The 23,222-nt window shown below is 35.9% G+C and overlaps 1 protein-coding gene across 1 annotated transcript in view; it reads right to left on the bottom strand.

The window, feature by feature from the left end:
* Nucleotides 1-23,222, bottom strand: part of LOC105536274 (teneurin-1-like) — a gene marked incomplete at its 3' end in the record, with an annotated part of 316,443 nt that overhangs the window by 67,628 nt on the left and 225,593 nt on the right. The window contains exon 4 of the mRNA XM_011975605.1: nt 6,423-6,663. Within this exon, the coding sequence (XP_011830995.1) occupies nt 6,423-6,663 (241 nt within the window). The remainder of the gene's footprint in view (nt 1-6,422; nt 6,664-23,222) is intronic.

Genomic DNA, 23,222 nt, shown 5'->3' with positions numbered 1-23,222 from the left:
ATGTCACATGATTAATAGGTAGTGGATCAGAGAGTCTATAATAAGCCACTTGGCCAGATGAAGACAATGGATGCTGGTTCTCAACACAGATCACAAAAGTGTCATAGGAGGAAAGGGTAGTAAACATGAATGATTTCAACTCCATAAACATCTGCTAGTTGTATCGATTTGCAAAAAGCAAATATATGGCAAGTTCCCAAATTCTTGTGTTAATGACTACACCTCCCACAAGGTAGAGAAAATCAGGAAACTTGCCTCTCTGACTGACTTAGAAAAAGAGAAACTGGTGAGTTGAAGGTAATAGGAACCTTTAGAGGAAGTGAAGTATTTTATCTTAGAGTCCGTAAGTACCTTATAAGGTCAAAATCCCAGACTTTTGGAAAAGAGCTTGCTGAAGTAAAGTAGGTACAATTTCATGCCCTGGGATACTCTAATATCAAGATGAATTAAGAGAGTCGGGAAGTTATTTTATTTTATTTATTTATTTTAACCTGTTGAAACCAGTGTGTCTGTACTGGGTGTTCTCCATTCACATTCAGTTTGGATTTCTAAAGAACAGGTACTAAAATAAAGGGATAAAAACCAAAAACAATTAAGTTTAAGAGGGCACGATGAAAATAATGCTAAGAAGAATTATACCCCAAATGAGCCTGAGGCTTGAGAAAAAAGCTGCTGAAGATGACAGAAAAGTGCTTTTTAAAAAATATATATAAACCAAGAAGAGCAAGGGTAGGAGAGACATGAAACCCATGAAATTGTTATTGGATGACTAATATCTGGGAGGCCTTCTCAACTACTGTACTAGTTTTCTTTGTGAAAAAGAATGATGATAGACTTGAAATGGTAAAATCAATATCAGTAACCATAAATTGAAGCTAAAATAGGCAAAGCAGTCATTAAAAGGCATTTGGCTGTTCTATAATAAATGAATTAAAATTCTATCCCAGAGTAGTGAGAGGTCTTGGAGATTGGATTACCTTGTCACAGTTGATAAAGTTTTAGCAACTGTAGTGTGGGTGAAGCGTGACAGGAGACTGGAGACAGCAAACATTGGCTTTAGTTTTCAAAATAAACAGGAAGCATATGGACTCCTTAGACTAAACCAAGAAACAGGTTGATTAAATACAAAATTCTAGAACAGGTTAATAAAAGCACAATTTGTGATCACTTAGGAAAAAAGTAGTAACCATAGAAGGCAGTATAAATTCTCTAAGCACAAGTTATCTTAGACAATCTCATTTCATTTCTATTCTCGATATGGTTATTAGGTTGGAAGATCAGTAAGAATGTAAGCATACTATATCTGAATATCAGCGAGACATTTGACAAGATCTCCCATAATATGGCTATGAACAAGATGGAGAAATGTGGGTTGTTAGTAAAAGAATGTTGCCTAATAGATAAATGTCACCAGTGGCATGCACAGAGATCTGACCCTAATCTGGTCCCATGTAACATCTGTATCAATAACTTACATAAAAAAGAGGGAAACATACCTAATAAGCCTACAGATGACACAATTCTGAGAGCAAAAGCAAATAGCTTGTATGGTAGAATTTGAACTCAGCAACATCTCCACATGCTAACAAGATGAAATCAAATTAGGCCAAATCAAGGCTCCAAATATATTTCCACTGGTATCTTAAATACCAAACACAAAATTGAAAAAGAATCAACTATGTACTTATAGAATAAATGAAACATGGTTTAGCTTCAGAACATGTTAAAAAGGCTTTGGGGTTTAGTTTCGAGTGTTCTCAATGTGTATGGATAGTGTCATGTGGCCACCAAAAAAGCTGATACTGGAGTACACAGCATTAACCAAAATACATAATTAAAACAAGAGAGGTGGCTAATTGTTGGTCATAGCATAAAATCCCCAGTGAATCAGTCAAAATGACTGACTGCTGAGAGTCCCATCTAAGGAACATCAAATCTGCTTCCAGTCCTTCCTCAAGGGACAGCCATAGATGGCCATGTTGTTGCTTATTTTAATCACAGGACTTTTCTCTCCCCATAGCCTCAGTTGACTGTGAGAATAATTGGCAGGGCTTGCCAAAAAACTGAAACACAGCCTGCTATAAAAGGGATGAACTGGGTTAATCAAATTCCCTCTTAGGGTTTTGAGCCTGCAGTGACCAAGATAATAACGCAGTCAGCAATGGGACATGCAGCTGAAGGGATGAGGTGAGAGGTGTGAGGAGGTACACTTGGAGTCATGTGGTGCAGTGGAGACCAGATATTGTTATGAGATAGTAGAAACTATGTGGTAGACAAAATAAATATTGAGCTGATGGAAAGAATAAGCTATTGGACAAAGAAAGAGACAGAGAGGAGCAAAAATGCAGAGAATTGCTGAGTCTTATTAATGCTAGAGATCTACAGGCTTTGCCTTTCCTTTGGGGATTGACCAGAGTTTCCCATGTTTTCAGGGACTGATAACACATACACTGAAAAGATGTTCTCAATTACTCGAGACAACCTGAATGTCTTTGGCTTCTTGTAACCAGAGAGCCTAATAAGAACCCACACCTGCATTCAGCCTTGAACATTACATTTCAAGAGCAGTTTGGACAAACACACTTTTAGTGTGTTCTAAAGGAAGAGACCAGAAAGGGAGATTGGAAACCAATTAATGTGAGGAACAGGTAGAAGGAACTGGGGAAACATTTAGCACAAAGAAGAGAAGACTCAGGAACAGTGAAGGGCTGTCAGTTGTAAGGGGAATTTTACTTATTCTGTGGGACCCTAAAATTGGATTTGAGAAAAATGGGCAGAGTTAAGAAGGGATAGATTTTGGTTCAAAAAGAACCTTCTAGTAGTTGTTTGAGGTGGAGTGAAATAACTTAGTCAATTACCTATTCTGGAGATATTTATGCAAAGGCATGTGGCCACTTAGTAGGGATAGTAATGTTACCTTTTCATTGTGTAGTGCTTTACAGTATGTGAGGCACTTTCTACTATGTTAGCTTGATTTTCCTAATTAGGAAGGCAGGCATTTGTATATTCATTTTTACAAATGAGGAGGCCGAGGTTCAGACAGGTTCTGTTACACAGTTCATGCATAAGTTCCTGGATACTCACAGTTACCTTTATTGACTACATGAGAAATGAACATTTTAAAGGATATATTTGAATAATTCTAGTTGATCAAGCTAATAACATTTCTGGCTTTTAAAAAATCATCATTGTGATGCTAAATATATATTCAAATGTACTAAAAAGGTACTCTGTTCACTCTCACATGAAAACTTATGTTCTTCTCTGCGTCTTAAGAAACTGAGACCAATTAATACTTTCCTTGCATAGATACAGAAGGTCCGTGGGTGCAGTTTGTACAAACATGCCTAGATGTACATTTCAAATAAGAATAATTTTCTTTCTCCATTTGCCTGAACCCATTCCCCACTCTCTCCCAGATTTCCTGTTATTTGGCTTTATAGAGGAAAGGAGTGTGTTTGCTTGTCAGAACTGCTACTTAACCATATTGCCCTGCTGTTTCCTCAGCTCTCTATCACTAAGCTCTGCAAATGAATTAAAAGTAAAATGAGGAAATAACCACTGTTTGAAAACTCCTTGAAGAAGATATACATTGTTCTTTGCATTTTACCCTTTACTCACCTTCCCCTTTCAATAAAAAAAAGAGGAAAGAAAAGAAAAGAAAAGATACAGGGCTGGGCACAGTGGCTCATGCCTGTAATCCCAGCACTTTGGGAGGCCGAGGCGGGCAGATCACAAGGTCCGGAGTTCAAGACCAGCTTAGCCAATATGGTGAAACCCCGTCTCTACTAAAAATACAAAAATTAGCTGGGTGTGGTGGCGTATGCCTGTAGTCCCAGCTACTCTGGACGCTGAGGAGCCGAGATCTTGCTACTGCACTCCAGCCTGGGTGACAGAAGGAGACTTTCTCAAAAAAAAAAAAAAAAAAAAAAAGGAAAAGAAACAGAAATCCTATCACTAGTTCAGTTCTAACTGCGTTATCGTCACCATCAGTGCTGACTGCTATATTTTTCTCTTGGAATATAGCAGAAATCACCCTTTATGAAACCATTTAATCTGGTAAGTGATGGATGATACTGTTTCCTGGACATGGGTCATAGTACTTCCAGTTTGTTGATGGTGACATATTCTCTGATGCCATGGTTGGTATTTAATTTAATATGCTGCTAAACAACAAAAACAACAACAACAACAACCGGTCTTATGAGAGTTGACTAGTCCTTCTCTTTCCATTCCAATTCCCAGAGATCAGGTTAGAAGGTGATAGCAGACATTGTTTATCAAGCGGTATATTATGCCCATTTTTTACATACAAATGTCTTTAGAAAAAGTTTCTGTAAATTGGATAGCTATAGGCAGAAGGAAACTGGACTCCTATCTCTCACTATATACAAAAATTAACTCAAGATGGATTAAAGACTTAAATATAACACCAGAAACTATAAAAATACTAGAAGACAACCTAGTAAAAAACTCTTCAGGACATTGGCCTAGGCAAGAAATGTTATGACCAAGACCTCAAAAGCAAATGCAACAACAACAAAAAATGGACAAATTTGACTTAGTTAAGCTAAAAAGCTTCTGCATAGCAAAATAAATAATCAACAGAGTAAACAGACAACACACAGAATGGGAGAAAATATTTGCAAACAATGCATCCAAGAAAGGACTAACATCCAGAATCTATAAGGAACTTACACAAATCAACAAGAAAAAAATACCCAAAAATTCCTGTTAAAAAGTGGGTAAAGGATATGAACAGACATTTCTCAAAAGGTGCTATGTAAGTGGTCAACAAACACATGAAAAAATGCTCAACATTACTAATTATCAGAGAAATGCAAATTAAGACCACAATGAAATACCATCCCATACCAGTCAGAACGGCTATTATTAAAAAGTGAAAAAACAGCAGATGTTGGTGAAAATGTGGAGAAAAGGCGATGCTTATACACTGTTGATGGGAATAAAAATTAACATAACCTCTATGGAAAACAGTATGGCAATTTTTAATAGAACTTCCATTTGATTCATCAATGCATTTCTGGATATCTACCCAAAGAAAAATAAATCATTATATCAAAAAGACATCTGCATTCATGTGTTTATCACAGCACAATACACAAGAGCAAAATCATGGAATTGACCTAAGTGTCCATCAATGAATAATTTGATAAAGAAAATGTGGTATATATACCCCACAGAGTACCACAGAGCCATAAAAGTAAATCAGGTTTTTTGCAGCAACATGGATAGAACTGTAGGCCATTATTCAAAGTAAGCTAACTCAGTAACAGAAAACCAAATACCACATGTTCTCACTTATAAATGGGAGTTAAACAACGGCTATTCATGGACATAAAAATGGAAATGATAGACCCTTGGGACTCCAAAAAAGGAAGGATGGGCGGGGAGTGAGGGTTAGAAAATTACCTATTGGGTACAATGTTCACCCTTTAGGTGATGGGTACACTAGAAAACCAAACCTCACCACTGCACAATATATCCATATAACAAACATGCACATGTATCCTCGAATCTATAAAAATAAAACAAAAATAAAAGTTTCCATTGTAGAACTAAATAAGGCACACAAAAAAACAAGGGGAAGTCCTTGAATTTCAAAGAAAATAGAATGCTATGTTCTATTAGTTCATGTTTTTCTATGTCAGTATAAAGTTGTAATTTTTGATTTAAGAAAGTGACTAGAAATGATGAGTAATTTCTTTGTTAATTGTATCTAGTGCTAAAATCTATCATGATCAAGGGACCTAGAACTGCAAAGAGTAGAACTTTTATCACGACAAAGCTCCGAGGAATGAATCTAGAAAACTAAACATGTGAAGAAAAACAGGCAAACTTTTTTTCTCGAAAGACCAAAAGCTTAACCCTGAAGGCAGAATTTAGTGTTTAAATGTACACATATACTTCCATTACATGAGGCTGATCCTTTTATTTTTTTAAATGTTTGAAGGCAGCTTATTTTTTCAAAGAATCTTACAATAAATAAAATAGAAATGATCACTCCTCCTCCAGTTGTGTTTGGGTTTTCCTGTAATACTGTAGTTTTTTAAACCAAGGGACAATTGCGTTTCACTTTGAGGCTTCAGTGACAGCTTAGATAATTGCTTTGTTTTATGTTTTTGTGAATATGTGACAGCAGGGTGTTTATGTATCTGCGGCTTCATCTTTTCACGTGTATCTGCTCTGGTCTGTGTCTGTGGCTGGATCTAGATGTGTGTGTCTGTTTGCACATCTGTGCCTGTGAAGGAGTCTTCCTTTTTGCCCATGCATCTGAGTATGTATCTGTTTGTGCATTTGTGTGTCTCTGCAGATGTGTGTGATGAAATGAGTTTCTGCAATCAGTGGAACCATCCTCTGCCAATACTTAAGTTTAGTGGGATCAATAATAGCTTAAGTACCTGGTCTCCAATGGTATGTTGCTATTCAAGACCCAGCTGTTATGCAGATGAACTGAATCCTGCGTGCTGGTTGGGGGAGCTGGAGCAGCTGGGCTGGGCTGGCTGCGGGTAGTCATTGATCTCCTCTGAAGAGAGTCCGCTGCAGGGGGTGGCTTCCTGGCACAGGTGCAGGCATGAGGAGGCGGAGGTGGCGGTGGGAGGGGTCTGAAGGTGAACTGGTTGTGTGGGCTGCTCTGCACATCTAAAGAGGAGAGAAGAGAAACACAAAATAGAGACTTACTCTCCCACTTAGCAGTCAGGGAAACTAGCACGACAGACTTACCAGGATTTCAGATAATAAAACCTGTGGGGTGAGGGAGGTTGTTTTAAGTTCAGTCTATCTGTAAAAATGCCACTTAACTTACAAAGGCACGTGCAGCATGCTTATGAAATTTAAAACATTTGCAGTTGCATTTACATGTAAATTCTTTAGGGCTATAGCAGCTAAAAAGTAAATGAGGCCGCCTCACACCATTTGTCATAGTTTCTGCTACTGAACAAATAAATCATTAACAAGACACCAAGTTACAGAATAGAAGTGAGCTGATTTCCATCAGTTGCAAAATTCTCACTTCAGAAAATACTAGTAAAAGGCACAAATTTGTTGCAAGGAAGATCATTTGGCACTTCAAATAAAAATATAAGGCCACCTTCTGGCTTACCTCAGGAAAGGATGTGAGCTTGCCTATACAGGAGCAAATCCATATTTTAGAAAAACAGCTCACGAGTGTGTCACTTGGCTGTGTGAAACTAATCTCTTTGCCAGCCCCCCCAGCTTAGAGTGTTATTTGTAAAAGGTAGGCTAAAAGGAGTTTGTTCAAGTTGTTATACATATTTCCATGGCCATGCAAAGCACAGTCTGCACCTTTTTCCCTTTGCCACACCTTTCTAGGAGCTCTGCCATGTTAGCAGCAGCTTAGGCAGCAGGGAAACAGATTTTTTTCTGCTTGTTTACAGAGGGGCAGCCTGGGACAGCGGTCCTCAGACTTCTGTTGTTGCTATTGTTTGGTATTTTTCCACTGTTTTCCTGACAGGCACACGTAAAGACAGTGAGTTAGAATTTGGTCCATGAGAAATACCCCAATTAAACCCCTTTAAAAAGAAATCACTATTGTAGCTGATAGCCACCTCTCTTCCACAGGAGAAACATAATAGATGTCAAGTGATTTCTTGTAACACCAGCATGTTCTAGATAAACTTTGTAGACAGCATGGCTTTGTCCCACCTCCCAAATGACTGAGAGTTGAAAAGCAGAAAAACGCCAGAGGCTTTCGATGCCTAGCAAAGGGCTCAGCTGGTTTGTGCTGAGGCCCACTTTGCAGTGGCTGATCACAGAAAAAAAAAATCACTTCTTTCAATCTTTTTACTTCAAACTTGAATTTTAAAGACATTGGCATGGTTTTTATTTTTAAAAACAATATTACTCTCCCAAGAGCATGACAAATTCTTGGCTGTATTTTCTAGCACAGGTGGCTCTCCCTTTAAATAAACTCACTATATGAAAATCTGAATTGTACAAAAGATAGATAGAGAAGGGAGTGGTGATCATTCATTTTATATAAAGGATTCCTTTAGATGGTCAGCTATTCTTGTATATTTAAAAAGAACTAAAATGCTTCATGATGTTCCTAAATCACCCCCATTATTCCAGGCCCAGCTCAAATCCCATGTCCACTAAAAAAAATCATCACAAATACTTAACATCTCATTAACTTTTTTTAAACCTCTGGGCTCATACTCATAACCATAACTAGAAGTGTGCTTTCCATTTTGGGGACTCAAAGAAGCACAGAATGTTGAAACCCAAAGGACTTTGGAGATGCTCTCATTTTGCAAATGAGAAAACAGGTCCAGGGTCACTTGGCAAGTTAGTGGCATGGCCAGGACTAGGTACTCACATCTCCTGACTCTCTAGCTAATGCTTCATTTCCTGTATTGCAGATCTCTGTAATATGAGTTCTCTTTTCCCTCATAAGATTTAGAGACAAAGAATTGTCCACATTTTCTTGATTTTTCAGTTAGGTTTATTATGTCTGCTTCTCTCTTTGACCATGACTCCTTAAATGTAGAAAGGAAGGCATTGTGGTGTAATGGTATGCAACACAGCATAGTGGAAAGTGCAGAGGACTTAGACTGGGATGTATGGCAAATCTGGGTTTAAGTTCTGAATCCACCCTTTAGAAGCTTTAATTCCTCACTTGTAAAATAAAGATAATAATAGTAATCCCTTTTCCCAACAATTAAATTTAATTCATGTAAAATGTGCTTGAACATGCATTTTGTTGACTATTTGTTTATTTAATGTAATAAAAGTGTAAAAGTATAAAATTATAAGACTGGAAGAAATCATAGGGATCATCTAGTTAAGCTTGCCTCTCTCCACTCACCATTTTACAGATGAGAGATCCAAGACCCAAAGAGGTGAACTGACTTGCTCAAGGTCATTCAACTTGTATACTTTTTCCTGCCCATGTCAGATGATTCCTTTACTCTTTTTCTGCATGTGCTTTTGTAAATCAAGTGACATTTTAACAGATAGACTGAACTTAAAACTCTCCCCCATCCCCACAGGTTATGTTATCTGAAATCCCAGTACTCTGCCCAGCACTCTTTCCATTATGCTATTTCGGAACATAAACATGACTCTCTTCTATGACTTTAACATTTACTGGTTTTGCCATAAATTTGACCCCTGTGTTGGCAATATTATAGCATCCCCATCACATCCTATGTGTTTTGTCTTTTCTCCCAAAATAGACTGCATGTTTCTTAGAATAAGGTTTCCTTCTACTTCTCCTGTATGCTGTATGACATTGAGCAAAGTGCTGGGTACAGAGCAAGATCTCTAAAATCTTTTGCTAGTAGAAGAGGGATTGACTGGATCATGGGACCCAGATAACCACCTCTGTGTTTCCTTTGGCTCTCATTCTGTTGTAGCCACTTGCTATCTATTCAATTGACAGACAAGTAGGTTTTCCCCTTGAAGATCTTAGTGGAATGCCTCCCAGAGCTATGACAAAGGACAATGATACTCTGAAGAAGGTACTTAAAATGATGCCCCTTCCCGATGTGAAAAAAGCACCAGTGACACACTACAGATCTACTGTCTAATGTCACTCGTGGGAGAGCACTTAATGACCCGAGGGAAGGGAGGCAAAAGGTGGGAGTTCAAGGTTAGAAGAAGAGGAGTCAATTTGAGGTCTTGTGTTCAGAACTCCTCTAAACAACATGTGTGACAGCTACTAGCTTAATCAGTAGGGGTTTCTGTCAGCACAGCTGTGCAAGAGAATGGGTTTCTCTTCAGTACAGTTGTTCCAAAGAAAAAGAATATCTCATTGACATCTAGATTTATTTCTTGCTAGATTACCTCAAAATCTTTGCAACTCTATTACGAAAAATGATAAAAATTTTACTTCATTGAAAAGTGCAATCATAGTATTATTATAACATTTCTGCTGCAGGTAGAACGGCTTTGTCTAGTCATTTAGATTATCTACATATAATGCATATCCATATAATATATATGGATATTTTGATTTTTATCTATTTTACTGTGTATTTTTATTTCCACATTTCAAATATGTAGAAGTTTCTCTACTAGTTCATATTGTCTTTAAACGCTTTCACAATATTGGATTGTTGCGCTGAGTGGAATACATCCAGACCTTAAGCCTTTATGAAATGCAAATGATCTCAGATTCATTCTCCTTTTCACCTCAGGAAAAAGATGGGGAATGCACTTGTTCCCTCCCAAATGAAGTAATTTAATCCTTGGGCTCCGTGAAATGGGATTTCCCAACATTAAACACTAATGAAAAATACATTAGTGTTCAGTGTCAGCAGCTCTAGAACACCAATTCTAGGGGTTTGAAAGTCACATACACTCACTTCCAAATATATGTGGCAACCACGCACTTCTGTGCCTGAGAGAGAGGAAGGCAGAAGAGGGGAGTGGTGATTATGCAAATGTAGATATCCAGACATACTTACAAAGCTTTCTGAAAATAAATTAAGTTTTCAGATGGAAAGGTCTAATTCACATAATATACTTGGATAGTAGCCAGTTTCAGGTCTGAGGTCCTAAAATAACTTGGTAAGATAATTTCTCAGGAGCAAAATTCCTCCAAACTGTAGATCTGAGACATTTTAAGTGTGGCAGAGATGCTAATAGAAGTATAAGCCTTCAGAAACAACATCGCCTCTGTCTCCAAAAGGTAAGTGGAAGAAGAAATGTGTCACGCATAGTTTTCCCCCCCGCCTTTTCTTTTCTTTTTGCCGATAAACCTTATTTTGGATAATGTTTTAGAGAAAATTTTCACAAGAAATTAGAGTATCTCTGCTCAGAAATACTGTGGCATCTTATCAGGGTGTCTATCAGGGTGTTTTGTCCCTTGCATTTCATTAACACATACAGTCAGTTCGGCTACAAGACAAAGCATGCATTTCTGCAGTTCACTGCACTATGCAAAATCACACATAACCAGAGGGTTACGGAAGAAATGAGGTTAGGGATGCAACATTCAAAAACATAATCAACGACACATTAAAAAAAGGAACCTAATAAGAATGACAGCATAGTTTTTCATATATTAATGGTTAAGGGATACACAAATGCCATACCAAATATGACACTTTATCTTGTGAAAGTGGGTGTCAGAAGAGTTGCAAATTGTGAGTTATTGTGAAATGGTGAAAAGGAAAGTTATCTGACTAGGACGGAAAGTTCTAAATACCAGATGTGGATGGGACAGGCTCCTATCCACATGTGGTGAGCTGAAATATCTGATGGATATTTCAGGTATATACATGTGCCCATTTTGTGTATTCTTATGCAGTTCATTCTGCTGTATGCAGTTTTCTGCATTCATCTAGTGCTTTTAACAGATGGAATTGCGCATATGCAAACGCAAAATTTGTCTTAAGTTCAAACTGTTCTCAAACATCCCAATACCAAGGGAACAAATTAACTTTTATAAAACAAGCACTATAGCAGCATTGGCTGTACACGCAAAATAATTTTCTGTAGGTGTTAAAAATAAATATTGTCAGTATTACAGTAATGCCAAATAGATAATTTTTCTTGAAAAATTTGAGCAAAGTAGATACATGGCTAGTTTCTCTGAAATCCATGTACTAAATTGATCATTCTTTTCTTTAGTGACACTCTGGCAGTACCTTCCCTAAATATGTTTTTTTCCAAGGTTACTATGCAGTGTATGTTGTCAAAAGGGGCACATATATTCCTATAGCTCTAGAAAAAGGTCACAGAGAGTCAGAAATCACGTCTGTACTTCCTGGTCTTACTATGTGTTTCATTATCTCATTGGCCAAGGCTAAGGGTAGCTCCACAATTCTTTATCTACAACTATGGAATCAAAGAATCTCTGAAAAATGAGTTTGTTTTTCCCTAACTCATTGGGTGACAAAGCCTGACCTGAAATGCTTTGAGGATACTTGTGGTCTTAACTTATTTATCTAATTTCATAAATTTTGGTGGCAAAGCCTGACCTGAAGGGATCTGAGGATATTTATAGTCTTCATTTATTTATCTTATTTTGCGAATTTTCATACATTTAGCTATGAAAGTATTAATGCATTTTATTAAGGGGTGCTGGCCCATACCTCACTCTGGGTGGGTATATATATAATATACAGTATACGTACAGCAGCACCTTTGTAAAATTTGAAAAATTCTAAATTCTGAAAAACGTGGACCCCAAAGGTTTTGGACAAGGGATTATGGGCCTCTATTAGTATTTAACCACCTTCCTGAGCTCTTATGAGGCAATACTAATTAATGTCTCTGAAGACCATATAATCTACACGTGCAAAGAACATCAGAGCACCAAGGGTTATTGCCATACTACTTATGTCAAATCTCTCAAGGCCAATTAGAAGCCTTTGGTTCCTGAGGTTGTTTTTCTGAGCTGCTCTCCCCTTCTAGGCAGGAGTAGAGGTAAAAGGAAACAGGCTTAAAACAAAGAGAAGATATTTTCTTAGTAATATTAATTATTACTACTAACTGAAAATGTATGTTACTACTTAATAGTATTTTACCTGTCACAAAGAGCTTTTGTAACTTGTGAGCAGGTAGTTTTAAGATTTGCATGTTATGGCTAATATCCATTAACTTCATAGTGCTCAATGATCATCAAATTAGACTTAAGTGTATCTGGCTATGGACATTTCTGTTCTCAACCTCATAATTATTATTAGAGACTCAAAGAATAAAAAAGTAAGAAAACTGATTTTCAGGAGAAAATAAACAATATAGTTTATCACTTTTCTGACTCAAATAATACTGCTTTAATATTAATATACCAACATCCTTTATTAAAAGCAGATTTATCAGTTAAATAAACCATTGGATTGAGAATGTAAAATAAAGTCTATTCAATAGCTAATGCTTAATAAATACTTATGCATAAATGGGCATGTGCATGAGTGAGGCACAAACAACAACAGAAAGAGTCAGAAGGAGAGAGAAATAGAGAGGAGATTTCAAAACTAAAGCAGATGACTGCAGGAGAGCAGTCACAGAGGCTCTGGGGGAAAGCTAACAATAAATTACAATGTTTTCTAGTTTCCATGGGCTCAATCTGGTTCTGGATTACTGCATTCTGCATGGCTCCCACAGCCCTGGATACTATTTACTGTTTTTCAGATTGTCAAGTACATCCCTTTGAGGACTTTGAATGGCCCTCTCACTAAACCAGCAGGTAAGATATAGTATGCTGTGTTAATTTCTGTCAGTTAGGTTGATCTTTGTTACAATCACTGGAAATAAAGGTCAACAATAAAGCACCTACGAGCCTTTGACATGTTTGTGCTGAAATTCATGTTTATATTTTAGTCTCTCTATAAGCTGATGCTCATCTTTAGAGGGAGTGCTGGTCTACATCCAGAAAGTCCAAATTCTCTACTTTCTAGTTTAATTAATCTCTTTTCCTGTTCTCCAATTTGTTGTGCAAGCATAACAGTTAGTCAAAGATCCACAAAGCAGCCCTTGTCCAGCCCATTTCTTCCTGTCTCTGTTATAGAGGGAATCCAACTGTGCTGTACACTGTATTGGCTTTACATAGTACAATCAGCCAACCTCAGGCATAATACTCAATATTTCCGCCAGTAAGTGGCTGGTTTGTTAACTCAATCAACTCTCTGACATAGGTTAAGACAAACAATCCAGGACTTTACAATCAAGAAAAAAAGAGAGGGCTGTGGTAAATGCCATTTTGTTTAAATTATTGTAGTAATTGCTCAAACTACATAATTTTCTTGATTGTGAAAATACAAGATGGATACATCTCTGCTAATATTTGCAGAGTAGTCTGGCAATGTTAAAAAAAAGAATAATGAAGCCAATATATTTGTTATCTTAGAAAATTGTCATTTTTCTAAGTAAAGTGGCAAACAGCTCTACTTTATAGTACAATTTGGAATTTTAAATGCCAATATTTAAACATTAGTATATGGTATTAGTTAGCAATTAAAATTAGTGGTTGGCCAAAGCCTTTTCACTATAGCCTTGAAAGAAACTGTTATCTGTTATGTACCATGAAACATGAAGTACAAAATTGCCCTGTTTTATCTTATGTTGACAATGATATTGTGGCTTCTGTTATTAGCCAGTGAAGTATATCAAAAAGAAAATATAAAAAAGTAATGATCCTTAAAAATTTCATATTTAGTTTATACTCAAACTAAAGTTTTATGTAGGTATTTCAATTATTTTCAATCTTCAAGTTCATTATTTATGTGCAGGTAAGTAATGGAGGGTTATGAATTAATTGACAGTGCATCATTTAATGATTAGCTAATAAGAGATATCCTGAATATTTATAAAGTTTTCATTTTCAGGGCTTTATTTTTATTACACTATTACAAATTGTCACCCTGTATTTGTTCAAAAAGCAAGGAATAAAAATCTGTTCCAATGTTATTTATAAAGATGAAACTCAATGTTTGAAGCACAAATCAGGAAAACATTACAACTGTGTAAAGTTTCAAGAAAAAATATTTTTCAAGCTACCATATGTTAAATAGTGAGGGCACACTATATTAAGAATAAATGAAAACAAAAAGCAAAAGTCAAAAATTCTAGAGTATAAAAAAAGCATAGAGGCTAGGGAAGCCTTGGAAAGGTTTCACCCTTGTCCAATTTTTTTCAAATAGAAGCTGAAGAAAATGTTCTCGTAACCACCGTTGTCTGGGTATTTGGCAAGAAATATCCCCTGTACTCCATAGTTCCTCTTCACCAGCACAACTTTAAGAACAAAGGGCACCCATGGACACCTAATGGAGTGATGGAGAGGAACCCTGGCATCTGTACTTGAGAGCTAAACAAGCACATATCCCTCATCTGGGACAATGGGAAGAGATGGCACTATTATAGCAGTATTCACAAGACCCAGAGGATTCTCAAATTTCACTCATATTTTGGCCCTTTGCTCAACTATAGGATCAAAACATGCCAATGTTTTGTGGTCACCTATTACTACAATAGAGGACTGAAATTCACAAATTATTTATTTTTAAAAAGTATAGATGAGTGGATTCAGGGTGATGCCTCTAATAGTGCCACTCTCACTGAGTTGCATTTGGATGTGCTTTCTTGGATGGGAAAGAAAGGGGTTGGGGTTACAGCTAGTGACAGGAATTGGGTACAACTCTGATCTTATAAGCAATTGTCATAGGTGATTTTCATATCCATATGCTCGTAAAGTGATTCTACTAATACCATGGGAGGGACGAAAGTTTGCTTATCTTTCCCCTCTGAACAACAACAAAAAAGGAAATGGGAAAGATTTAAAAAAGAAGTCCTGGTATTCTCATATGAGCAACATGTACATGTTATTCAAATGTGTTGGGGCCAAAACATTTTTTTTTTTTTTCAGAATTATGATCTTAATGATTGCTGGTAGAACACTACTGGCTGCCACCAATCTTTCTGTCTGACATCTAATGGGCTACTGAGAGAGCCTCCTAAGAAGTATGAGCAGGAAAGTAGCAATTCTGTAGGAAGGAGAGAAAGTTTTATTTCCCCTCTTGCATTGAAGCTATGCATACACTTGTCTTGTATCAGGATCTGAGTCTGAATCATCATTATATCTCCCACACACAACCAATAACTTTATTCAATACAAGTTTATTATTTTGTTTATTTACAAATCTAATTAATTTGAGTGAATTCAAAATTTTAAAGTTTGAATTCAATCAAGTTTTATTTTATAAAAAAAGTTATAGCAACTGTGGTGGGTGAGAATGTGTTATGATGCCAAATAACTGATTTGACTGAATTACTCACATTCCTAACAGCTGTTTTGGCATTGTGTGGGCACAGCCTGTATCTGAAAAGTTTTCTGCTTGAAATGTTCATTGATTGATTCATTATTACAAATTTCCATCTTCTTGTTTTTCAACATGGCATTTTAGTGAAATGTTAAATAGAGATATTTTTGGGAGATATGCCAAAATTACGACCTATTACTAAGCCTATCTTATAAACTTCGCTTATGCTAAGCTATGCACATTTAAGTCATTTTATTTTTCCTTTAAAATCTGATTCATTTTCTCAATTACATTACTGCTTATCTCCCTGGACTCACTCCAATTTAACTAGGTCTTTATGGTTCCCCAAACAAAATGCAACATTCGGGATGAACATCACCCAGAATACAAAAAAGTTATCTGATAAATTCTTTTGTAATGATGTCTTTTCACATGTAGCCTCAAACTATGTATAGATTGCACTTGAGACTTCATTAACTAGAATATGGCTAATGAAGTTGTGAGAAGGCAGCTCAATTAGGAAATATACTGATCTATTGATATAGATGTGTCTGCTAGTAGATCAAGTGAAATGTCTATCAAAATAAGCAAATTAGGCCGGGTGCAATGGCTCAGGCATGTAATCCCGGCACTTTGGAAGGCTGAGGCAGGTGGATCACCCGAGGTCAGGAGTTCGAGACCAGCCTGGCCAACATAGTGAAACTGAACTACTAAGTTATGGAATTTAGTAATTTTGTACAAAAAAAATACAAAATTAACTGGGCATAGTGGCACGTGCCTGTAGTCCTAGCTACTCAGGAGGCTGAGGCAGGAGAATCGCTTGAACCTAGGAGGCAGAGGTTGCAGACAGCCGAGATTGCACCACTGCACTCCAGTCTGGGCGACACAGCGAGACTCCATCTCAAATAAATAAATAATAGAAAAAAGCAAGTTAGTGGAATCTGCTAATATGATATTAGAATGAATTGAACAACACTGAATGCCAGTACTCCCCTCCAGTGAAATAAACATAATGTATAGATGCCTTAGGAAAATGAAAAAAATTAGCTCATCTCAAGGGGAAGAGAGTCAGCTTGCATAAACGAAGAAAAAATGAAAACACATGTTAATGAAACTATGAATATATGAGACTGCGGTAGTAAATATAGATGGAAATCCTAGAAATTAAGAAACGATTTCATAGGTAGTGATTAATAAATATGTCCTTTAAGCAAGTATTGGGTTGTTATAAAAGTAATTGTGGTTTTGCCATGGAAAATGATGGCAAAAACCTCAATTACTTTTGCACCAACCTATCTCTTAAGCAATTTATTTCTTAGTTAAGCTCATTCAAGTAAGTTTTTTCAAAAGGTACTCATGTACCTTGTGCAAATACATATGTATGATAGGTCTGTATGATAGGTGAGATGCTGAGAGGGACAGTGGATTAAACATACATTACTTATATGAAACAGTTTCTCAAAGAGACTTCTTGTAGTGCCTGAAATCAGTGAATGAGTGCACAGAAGCTCCTTTCTGCGTATTAACACTGGAGGTCTGAACCAGACCAGATCACAGAGTGTCATCTGGGTTCCTGGATGGGAATGATGACAACCTGGATTTAATTCAAGTTTGCTTTTACTTTTCTTGACTCCCAAATGGCAAATAAGCACCACAAAGGATAGAAATAAAATTAAAATGCAAGCATGTATACATGGTTCCCTTTTGCTTCCCCTGTACTTCATGGAGACAAGCCCTCATTTTCTGGTTTTGGTAGCCCACACAGAGTGAGCTGTCTCTCCCTCAGGGTAAAAGAACATAGTACTATGGGATTGCTCTGTTTTATGCTCTCGGTCTCATCAGCATTTGGAAACTGCTTATGTAAAGCATAATTCTGTTACTCAGGAAGTCATGTCACTTAGGCTTACTGTCCAGCTCCCTGACCTTCAAATTCTTGCGCTGGCAGCACTAGGGCAATTTCCTCTTTTCTGTACTTACAATACAGGGCTTAGATGTTTCCCATTCTGGGTAGTTTTGAACATAGTGTATCATAGGGCTTTCTAGTGATAAACATACAAAGTGGGTTGCATGTCAAGGTATTTTTTTGTATATATATAAAATTGTTACTTGTACAGAATAAAAGGTCAAGTGCTGTCTACTATGGAACTATACTTTTCTTTAAGGTAGGGCCCATCCTACTTATAACTTACAAAATAAATGATGAGAAAGCCAAAGAAAAGGAGAAATTAACCTAATTATTTAGGGAACACCTTATATTTAGTAGTAGAAGACAAAGAGGAGAGTGTGTTAGTTTCATTTGTTTGTTTTCAATAAGGTGAATCAAGTGGAGAGTACTTTCTCTGCTACTAATTTACTTACTTAGAGATATCATCTGTATATAACTTGTTTAAATTAGTAAGTACATCATGACATTTTTGAATGACACAGTGGTTAAGTTACAGATATTAGAATCAGACCTATGTCAGTTTAAATCACAGCTCTGTCATTTACTATTAGTTTGCTATAAACCTTTTCAAGCTTTTGTTTCTTCATCTGTAAAATAAGGATAGTAATAAGCATCTCAATGTTTTTTTGTGAGAATGAAATGAGGTAATGTGTACAAAACACTTAGCAGAGTGCTTGGCACATAGTAAGCACTAAATAATATTATTAAATGAACGATCAATTATTGAGCCCAACAAAATCTATAAAATCAAGTGCCATCTAGTAAGTAGCCTAAGAGGATAATCTACTTGACTCCAAGACACTTGATTACTTAAAACTTCTGCATTATAGTTGATTTTTTTTTCCCACAATTTTCAGTTTTCTTATTTTCTTCTAAAAGTTCTAAGAAGCTATTATTGAAGTTATGAGTCACTATAAGAACAGTTGACACCTATCCTTTCCTCTTCCTCCAAGCCACACCAAACACTCTCTATTGATTAGCTTCCTTATTATGCTGTAAGTTTCTTTCACTTCAGATAACAGTCTCTATTTCATGACTTTTAGTTAAGTACTCTGTGTTCACTTGCATTTTCCTCTATACTAAAATGATTTGGGGGTATGCATGCATTTCTAAAGTACCTACTGCAATAACACCTTGGGACTCAGACATTAGAGTAAAGGATGTGAAGAAGAACCATTTCCATGAATACAACATTAGTGCTTTGTATTTATGATACACCTTTCATCTGCATCTCTCAAAGACTTTCACAAATATTATCTGATGCTTTATTCACTGGGCCAAGCTGCAAGCAAAACTGTCTTTCAAATAATTCCCTTACAGTACGTCAAACCCCATGAGAGAAGGAGTTGTGGATAAACGGTTAAAGTGTCAGGAATGCTCAGAAACATTTTTAAATAGTATATACAAAAATACCACCTAACAAGCGATGACTACTATTTAGAAATGTGGTGCTCCATAGGTATACCTTTCATAGCAAATAAACAGGGACTTTATCATATTGGCATTAAGACCAACATCCACATTATAAACGAAAGCTATCTGATCAATTTTGTAACTGTGTATCAACCTAATTTGGGACATACGGCTTGCCTCTTAGTGTATCCAAATATATTTGTTAAAGCATTGCATATTAATTATAGTATATGTAAAGAGCATGGGTACCAGACCAGGATTGTATGTCAAATACTTAGTATAGTGTTTGGTACATGTGACATATTCAGTTAATGTTAGTTACTAATATAATTATTATTGTAATTATTTCCAGTATGAATTTAGATTATGAAACCAATTTTCTTTCAAAGAATTCAGTGATGACTGACATATATTCACATTTGTTGCTGTTGCTGCTACTACTACAACTATTACTTCTTTTCTCTATGCCTGTTAAGATATATACTTGCAAAGTAGGAAGAAAAGAAAAACATGTCCCCTTCCTCTATTGGAACAGTAGCCCAAGATGGGAAGAGGTAAGGCTACACAGATGTTAAGGCCTCTTCCCACCTTCCAACTGAAATCATTTACACAGGGTCTTGCTGTCATGAAGACTATGGCTGTGGGTATGCCATTAAAACATGTGGCTAATCATTTCTGGGGGGAAGACAGAATCAAATTGGAGACTTTTTATAACCCAAATGAAATAACTGACCTACAAAGCTTTAGTCAATTGTATTGGTGCCACGAAAAAAATAACATTAATTTAGACACACTCACTGTGGAGATATCACAAGCTTCATTTACTCCTTTTTAGTGTTTTTATTTTTTGGCCCTCTAGTGTCTCTTATTTTACATTCTTGTTCACATAACTGGTATGCTGTGAAAACGGACTATTTGAAAAAAAGTCATTATTGTTAAGAATGTGTAACTTTTAAAGTTTTCTGAGGCTATGGATAACTTCCACTGCCTTGAAGAAAACAGTGTTTCAACATTCATATGCTGTGCCCATTTTAGAGATGGAGAATATGAATCTGAGAGATGTGGAGAACCTAGTGCGAGACCTTGGGTACTATAGCATTGCACTGACTCCATTTGTTGCCACTCAGCCATCTCTCCTGGCCTTCAAAACAAACCACACTAACTGTGCTTATACCACTCTTATCATTCCTCTTTATTGCAACCAATTAATATAAAATGCTGAGTCTAAATCAGCTGTGTAATAACTTATAATGAAATCTATGTAGTGGGTTATTTTATTTGTAGGTCCAATTCAATATGCTCAAGCACACATCATTAAACGTTTCCTTTTAATTTTGAGTAGCAAATATCTTCATTTCAGTATCACCTACATAATTTATGTAATCTAGAGTAACAGTTTTTAGCTTATTTGGTGTGTCATTTTATCCCAAGTTGATGCTGAAAATATCAGAAGAGACTGCTTGATGGGCTTGCTTTAAAAAGACAACTGAGCAATTTATGTATGCTGTTTTTCTTCCTGCACATTAAAGTTTAACCACATTTACTAATGAAATATTATGTACCTAAAATAAATTCTTATTTAATAAAATAACTGGCATTCATGATGACCATCTCTCCACTAGGGAAGTACCAAATTGGTTTCAAATAAATGCTATTACAATAAAAAGAATTATCTTAAACTATTAATCACATGTAGGGATTTTCCTTCTCAAATACATGTTAGATTACAACAATAGATAATTATGAGGATAGTTTAGGGTTATGGTAATTCAATTAGCAACTCTAGAAATAGTATCACTACATATGTCACTCAGTATAATAGTTCTAATGGTTGGCAATATTAAATAAATACATAGTATAGCACTTCATAGGTATGCCAGAATCTAAAGTCTTAAAATTCGAGGGATACTAGAGAGCCGGCTTGTTAAAAAATTGTGAATTGAATGTTATTTTATATTTTATGAATTTGGGGAACTTCTTACACATAAATTATTGTATTCTTCATAATACAATGAACTAATACACTCAATTTGTATAACATCTCCATTTGAAAGAACTGAAAATGTAAGACAAACAAACAAAAGCATTCAACTTCCCTTTTAACAGAAGTTTGTTTATACAGGAGTATAATGAGTAGAAGTATCTGAACAACAGAATTTTTTAAAAAATGACTTTAAAAATAATAGTTCATTTTGTGCGGCAAAGGAAACCATCAAAAGAGTTAAAAGACAACCTATGAAATGGGAGCTGATAAGAGATTAACCATACAGCTGATAAGAGATTAACATCCAGAATAGAAAAGGAACTCATACAATCCAATAGCAGAAAAAACAAAACAAAACTAAACTAAACAACTTGATTAAAAAATGGGCAAAAGACCTGAATAGAGAACTTTCTGAAGAAGACATGCAAATGGACAGAAGGTATATGAAAAGATGGTCAATGTCACTAATCATCAGGGTAATGCAAATCAAAACCACCGTGAGAAATCATCTTATACCCATTGGGATGGCCACTATAAGGAAAAATAGAAAATAAAGTGTTGGTGAGGATGTGGAGAAATTGGAACCTTTGTGCACTGTTGGTGGGAATGTAAAAAGGTGCACCTTCTATGGAAAAAAGTATGAAGGTTTCTCAAAAAATTAAAAATAGAATTACCATATGATCCAGCAACCCTATTTCAGGGACTATATCCAAAAGATTGGAAAACAGGATCTTAAAGAGCTATTTGTATTCTCACATCCATTGCAGTATTACTCAGGACAGCCAAGAGGTGGAAGAAATCTAAACGTTCATCAAGGGAGGAACGGATAAAAAAGGTGTGGTATATACATATAATTGAATATTATTCAGCCTTAAAAAAGGAGATCCTGTCATTTGCACAAAATGATGAACCTGGAAGAAATTATGCTAAGTGGATAAGTCAGACACAGAAGGACAAATACTACATAATACCACTTACATGAGGAATCTAAATCTAAAATAGTCAAAGTCTTAGAAAGTGAATAGTGATTTCCAGGAGTTGAGAGGAGGTTGGAGAGGGAAGTTGTTTAATGGGTATAAATTTTTGATTTTGCAAAATGAAAAGGTTTCAGATATTTGCTATACAAAAATGTACACATAGTTAACACTCCTGTACCATACACTTAAAATTGGAGATGGTATATTAAAATTAAGATTGTATATTTTATGTGTTTCTATCAAAATAAAAAGTCATGCCATTTCTTCATTGAGTGGAATTTTTATCTATAAATAATTGAATACATAACTCAATCATGTATTTTACTTAAATCACATGATGATTGTGTGATTCTGTGGGTCAGCAATATCACAATGGACAAATGAAAACGTTATGAATGGGGCAGACAAGTTATAATGGATAATTACATGGTCATCAACACAGATTTTGCTGGTAACCCAGGAACTGTAGTGTTCTTAATAATGTATGTTTTAATAGATAAAAATAGTTTTTTTAAAAAAAATATTATTTCCATAAGCTTTTGGGGAACAGATAGTATTTGGTTACGTAAGTTCTTCAGTGTTGATTTGTGAGATTTTGGTGCACCCATCACTGAAGTAGTATACACTGAACCCAATTTGTAGTCTTTTATCCCTCACCCCCTCCCACCCTTTTTCCTGAGTCCCCAAAGTTCACTGTATCATTCTTATGCCTTTGCATCCTCATAGATTAGCTCCCAGTTATGAGTGAGAACATATGATATTTGGTTTTCCATTCCTGAGTTACTTCACTTAGAATAACAGTCTCCAGTTCCATTTTAATGCATTGAATTGTGTACATATATATTATACAGCCTATTCCTTAATGTAAATAATCAGTTGTATTTGGAAAATTTGGGCTGTGTCAAGTAATGATGAAAGTAAAAGATATGTGCTTGCTAGCCAACATAAACTGGAGATATACATCCATATTTCTAAATAAATAAAATAATAAATAGCCAACTATCTTGGTTCAGGTTGCCATAACAATACACCATTGACTGGGTGGCTAAAACAATAGAAATAGGAAGAATCAATATTGTGAAAATGGCCATACTGCCCAAGGTAATTTATAGATTCAATGCCATCCCCATTAAGCTACCAATGACTTTCTTCAC

This window comes from Mandrillus leucophaeus, unplaced genomic scaffold, assembly GCF_000951045.1.
Source record: "Mandrillus leucophaeus isolate KB7577 unplaced genomic scaffold, Mleu.le_1.0 Scaffold1576, whole genome shotgun sequence".
NCBI lineage: Eukaryota > Metazoa > Chordata > Mammalia > Primates > Cercopithecidae > Mandrillus > Mandrillus leucophaeus.
Note: the sequence above shows the minus strand (reverse complement) of the source record. Positions and strands in the feature narration are given on the sequence as shown.